General features: G+C 41.4%; 1 protein-coding gene across 7 annotated transcripts in view; it reads left to right on the plus strand.

The window, feature by feature from the left end:
• CEP192 (centrosomal protein 192) overlaps positions 1 to 6,024 on the plus strand; it is a 134,611-nt gene that overhangs the window by 13,420 nt on the left and 115,167 nt on the right. For 6 of the 7 annotated variants that reach the window (XR_001369462.2, XM_014582361.2, XM_014582363.2 and 3 more), the window contains exons 5-6: positions 2,517 to 2,692; positions 5,833 to 5,885. Coding sequence is in view for 6 of the 7 variants with exons in the window: in XM_014582361.2 (XP_014437847.1) it covers positions 2,517 to 2,692; positions 5,833 to 5,885 (229 nt within the window). In the remaining variant the exon portion in view is untranslated. The remainder of the gene's footprint in view (positions 1 to 2,516; positions 2,693 to 5,832; positions 5,886 to 6,024) is intronic. The other variant, XM_014582364.2, reaches the window with a different exon arrangement.

Genomic DNA, 6,024 nt, shown 5'->3' on the forward strand with positions numbered 1-6,024 from the left:
TGGAAGTGGTGCTGAGGGACAAGGAGGGCATGTGTATTCCATCTCCACACCCAGAGATACCAAGGCTGTTGGAAAGATAAGAGTCCACATTTGGCAGAGCTTAGGGGAAAACATGTCTTTACAAAATATTCAGACCTTTATTCAAGCAGTGAAGTGAAAGGAATGTTCAAAGAGGTCTAGATTAGCAGATCTTGCTGACCCAGGACTGTAAATTCTGGAAGGCACCATAGAAGGGTTTTGTTTGTTGTTGGGGAAGAGAGAAGCATGCTGTCTTCTGGGGCTTTGAGTGCCAGCAGTGAGGGCCCTGGTTTGTGGTAGATGTTAAAATCAATTGTAAAGGGCCTCAGGAAATCAGTCCCACTTGGCTTCAAATGAGGAAGAAGGAGCACCTCTCTCTCTCTCTCTCTTTCTTTTTTCCCCTAACTTTCTCATCTCTTTAATTTTCCATTAGGCATCACTCTTATACTCCATAGATACATATGTGTGTGTTTCCTTTTTTAAAAAAACTAAAAATGTTCTTCTTCTTCTCCTTTGTCTGACATAGGCACCCAGGTATATAGTTACAAATTAAATAAAGGCCACAAAAACTTCTCAAGGAAGATTATCAAAAAGAAAAAATCCTCTCCTCCTCCCATGTAACACAGCTGGCTTTTAAGGCATGTCAGTTAAGGGGAAAAAATGTGTCATCCACGGTGACAGGAACACTGGGCCTTTCTCTCTTTGGGTGCTAGCTGAATTTCTAGTAGCAGCCTTGGTAAAATAGATAATTCCTTATTTGTTCTCAGTAAATCTTTTCTTCAGTTTTCCTTCAAACAATACCTTTACTCTCCCATTAGAATATGAAGATTAGTGATCCAAACAGCAGGGTTCTGGACAGGAATCAGTCACTTTAAATCAGATGTTGGATATGAATAAAGAGAGGGAATGATATGGGAGAATGGTAGGGGAAGAGGGTGGGAGAAATGTGTCTTCATTGGACTAGAAACAAGCAAGCTTTTCAGTGTTACTGCCGGCATCTCATGAAGGCCCAGGCTGCCACCATGGTGAGGGCACACAGTGGTGAGTGGCACCAATACCACTGCTGTGGGAATACCATGTGGCTCCCTTCTCCTCGATGTCCTGTAGGTCCATTCTGCACCCGTAACCTGTGCTGCACTCTCAGGGACACCATAGCTTGCTTTATGAAAGAGGTCGACAGCATCCTGGTGCAGCAGGTTCTTTAGGTCTTGGCCATTGACCCGAGGGTAATGGTAAGATTGATCTCTTCCTTGGTGACCACATAATCAACTCTCCTGTTCATGTTTTACCGGTGACTTGGCTTCCTACTTAGGTGAGCTGGTGATCTGCGCAGGTGAACATAAATCAATCTGACTGCTGCATCCAGAGCAAAGCATTTTCGATTTCAGCAGCTGCCGAACCGGAAGAGTAAAATCTCTCTTAAGTAAAAAAAAGACTAATCATTGACATTTCTGTGGTTCTTCCTGGCAGATGTATTTCCTTCTCTGCTTCTGGGCCTTTCTGTTCTTGCTCTGGATTACAGCTTTTTTTTTCCTGCATACTTCATCCACATTTCAGATTTTCCAGCAACCCAATGGTTGTTGGAAAAGTCAAGACATATTTTTTTTCTATGCAAAAACAAGTCATGATTTTTCCGACAACTGAATAGAATCTGGGGTAAGCATGGGTTAGGCCTGATGGTGCTCATCCAGGCTGTTGCACCTTTATGGATATCTGTACTACATTTTAAAGGACTCCAGGAAGTCCCTCTTGCTACTTTAACTTGAAGTTTATGACTTCTTTTTTTTTTTTAATAATTATTTTATTTAACTTTATTTATTTACTTATTTTTAAATTTGATCTGAGAGGGATAGAGTGAGAGAGCAAGAGAGAGAGTGAGGGAAAGTGAGAAAGCAAGCTGCCAGGTCCAGGACTTGAACTGTGGTTGACCATGTGGGAGTCCAGAGCTCCTAACCACCACACCACCTGCTGGCCCTTAAGTTTATGACTTCTTTAAAAAAAAATTTATGGGCTAATAAAAACCAAGGGGTAGCTATAGTTTTGAAGAAGTAGTTTTTCTTTTAACAGTACTTACTTTAGAATACCCTACCCTCGGGACCAGCAATTGGCGTAATGGCTATGCTGCTTGACTCCCATGTAATCGACCACTGTTCAAGTCCCGGACACGGTGGCTTAAACTCATGCTGGGCATGTGTGTGTGTGCCCAAGATCCTGAGAGGAGAATGGAGAAGGGATTGTAGTGTGACCATCCCTCCTGGGGGATGATTTCTCGCTTTCTGGCTCTCTGTCTGTCTCTGTCTTTCGGGCAAGCACACATGCCCTATACCAAAAACATATCCCCCCCCCAAAAAAAACCATTTTATATATATATATATGTTTCATTTCACTGTGTCCTAATTTTTTTCTTTTTGAGAGACAAAATTTTATCACAGATTAATAAATAGATACTTTATAGATTTGTCCAAGGGAACTAACATTATTCTGTTTCATAATAAAAGTTCTATTTCTAGGAAAAACAACTATTTGGAAAGTCAACATTTATCAAATGCATTCATGAAACAGTCAGCTTTTCAAAGTGATATAGCAAGAACAGAAGTGGAGCAAGCTAAAACTACAAAACCCTTTCAGGGCTGCGATCTTTTTGATAGGGTTTCACCAATGGAACAAGTACAAGGTACTGAACTATTAAAAATTATTCCTTAGTATATGTACAACCAGGCACTGCTTAATGACAGGAATATGTTCTGAGAAGTGTGTTAATGGTGTGATAGCCTACTACGAAAATAAGCTCTATGGTATGGTATAACCTGTTACAGTCTTAGGGACCCCTGTAGTATGTGCAGTCCATCATTGACTGAAATGATGTTCTGCAGTGTATCACTGTATTTTAATTTCTTTTTTCATTTTCCCTACTTTACAATGATATGTGTCTTATGTCATCATATCGTTAACTGAAAATATTTTGATTTTGCATATACCTACTAATACTTTTATAGGAACAATTCTCTTAACTGATCTCCTCTTTACTGCCTTGAGTTAAGCCAAAATCTCTTGTCCTTTGAAACCATGTTATCAGATGGCTACAATGAACCGTTAAGATAAGGAGCCTAGGGGCCAGCAGGTGGCATAGTGGTTAAGGTGCTGGACTCCCACGTGGCTGACCACCTTTTGAATCCTGGACCTGTGGCTTGAAAATCACGCTGGGCATGTATGTGCGTGTGCCTGAAATTCCAGTAGGAGGAATAGAGGAAAAGGGATTGTAGCATGGCCATCCCTCCGGGGGGTGTTTTCCCTCTCACTGCTTCTTTCTTTCCTCTTTCTTCTCACTGGAGAACATGCCCTGTGGCACAAACCTTGGGGGAAAAAATGATAAGGAGCCTGTCTCTGTCTCTGTCAGTCTTTCTGTCGAGTGCAGGGCCCCTATAGCAAAAACCTCTCCAAAAAAAAAAAGAGTCGGTATTGATATTTGTTATAATATATGAACCTCTAAAACACATGAGGTGAAAGAAAACAGACAAAAAAGATCAGAAAATATGTGATTCCATTTATTTGTTGGCAAATCTATAGAGACAGAAAGTGGATAAATGGTTGTCAGATATTAGAGGAGGGAATGGGAATGATGCTAATGGCTGTAGTGTTTCTTTTTGGAATGATGGAAGTATTGTAGACTAAACACTGATGATTGTACAGCTTTGTGAATATGCAAAAAAGCCCACAAAAACCCCAGTGAATTATGATTTAAAAGGGTGCGTTTTATGGTATGTGAACTATATATTTTTAAATTCTCTGCCTACTGGGTTCTAGCAGATGGTGTGGTGGTTAAGATGCTGGACTCACACATGGCCAACCACGATTCGAGTCCTGGACCCAGCAGCATGAAAATCAGGCCAGGTGCAGGTGTCCAAAATCCTAGGAGGAGAATGGAGAAGGGATTGCAGCGTGGTCATCTATCCTGGGGTGTGATTTCTTACTTTCCTTCTCTCTCTCTCTTTGTCCTTTTTTGGCAAGTGTACATGCCCTATGGCAAAAACCTAAAAAACAAAACACTCCATATATTGTATCGATCCCTTAGTTTTGATTAGCATAAAATTTTGTTGTACTGGCTTCATCTTTTTTTTTTGAGAGAGATTTTCACTGTAGGGCGCGTGCGCTCGCCAGACAGACAGAGAGAGACATTAGAGACAGAAAGCGAGAAATCACCCCCCAGGGGGGATGGTCATGCCGCAATCCCTTCTCCTCCATTCTCCTCTCGGGATCTTGGGTATGCACGCACACGCGCCTGGCGGGAGTTTTAAGCCACTGGGTCCGGGACGCGAACCGTGGTCGACTACGTGGGAGTCCAGCGACATAGCCATTACGCTAACTGCTGGTTCCCGCTTCATCTTTTTTTTAAGATTGCCTTTTTTTCTTATATTTTAAAATACTAGGTGTAATCTTATTCCTATATATTTTAATATGCATCTCTAAAACTAAGTATATTTCAGGTCAACAGTGGCACAATGGTTAAGGAATTGGGTCCTACATGGCTGACCATGGTTTAAGTCTTGAACCTGGTGGCCTGAGAAACACACTGGGCATATGGGCACACTTGTCGAAAATCCCAAGAGAAGAATGGAAGAGAAGGGATTACAGCATGTCCATCCTCCCAGGCGAGGGTGGTGGGGGGGTGGTGATTTCTCACTTTCCCTCTTTCTCTCTCTCCATTGAGTACACGTGCCCTATGGCAAAAAGGAGGGCATTTTTTACATAACCACAATACTCTTTTTTTTTTTTGAGAAGTTTTTGCTATAGTGCATGTGCGCTCGCCAGACAGAGAGAGACAGAGAGACAGAAAGTGAGAAATCACCACCCCCCCACCACCCTCGCCTGGGAGGATGGACATGCCACAATCCCTTTTCCTCCGTTCTCCTCTCGGGATATTGGGCATGCCCGCACATGCCCCCTGTGCCTGGCGTGAGTTTCAAGCCACTGGGTCCGGGACGCGAACTGCGGTCGACTACGTGGGAGTCTAGCGACATAGCCATTACGCTAACTGCTGGTCCCCACAATACTCTTAATACAGCTCACAAACTTAATTCTTATCATTTGGCATGGCAATCTCTATTGGTTTGCTTGAATTGGGTCTGAGAAAGGTTACTTTATGTTCGGGCATGTTTGTGGTATCTCTCTTGTCTGTGCCCTGTTAGATTGAGCCAGATCAGTGTGTCCCACTCTCTGTTTTGTCGTTTGCTTACTGAAAGTGTTGTCTCGTGTTTCTCTCTTCTTCAGATACCCTACAAAGCAGAAGTTAACTTCAAAATCTTGTTAAATTCATATTCAAGTTGTTTTGAGATTTATAATCTTTTTATATTTCCTACCCTAATATTTTTCAAAGTTTAATTGACCAGTGATGAGTTACTATATTATTATTTAAAAGTGCTTCTGTTTGGGACCAGCAGATGGCATAATGGTTATGTCATTGGGCTCCCACATAGTCGACTGCAGTTCACGTCCCAGAACTGGCAGATTAAATCTCATGCTGGATTCATGTGCATGTGTGCCTCAAATTCCGAGAGGAGAACGGAAGAGAAAGGATTGCGGCATGGCCATCTCCACTGGGGGACTATTCTTGCTTTCTGTCTCACTGTCTCTCTCTGTCTCTCTGGTGAGCACATGTGCCCTATAGCAAAAATCTTTCTTATAAAAAAAAAAGTGCTTCTGTTCTTTTTCAAGATAAAAATGCTTAGTTCATTAAAATTATTTTTAGATATTATTTGGTATTGAATTGATGAAGTAACCTAGTTTCTCAGTTTTTGTTTCTGTTTTCTTAAACAGATTCAACTATTGATTGTTGTTTAAAATCACGGATGGATAATAAGGAACACAAGGTAAACTTACATGTATATGTTACCAATTTCTAGAGTGTTATAGAGGACTAAAAGTTTGTATTTCACATGTGTAAGTTAGTTAGAGTCTTTTATATAGCAGAACTCCAGTTGCTGTAACTTTCTTAAAAATGGATGTTTA

This window comes from Tupaia chinensis, unplaced genomic scaffold (assembly GCF_000334495.1).
Source record: "Tupaia chinensis unplaced genomic scaffold, TupChi_1.0 Scaffold143584_1, whole genome shotgun sequence".
NCBI classification, from domain to species: domain Eukaryota; kingdom Metazoa; phylum Chordata; class Mammalia; order Scandentia; family Tupaiidae; genus Tupaia; species Tupaia belangeri.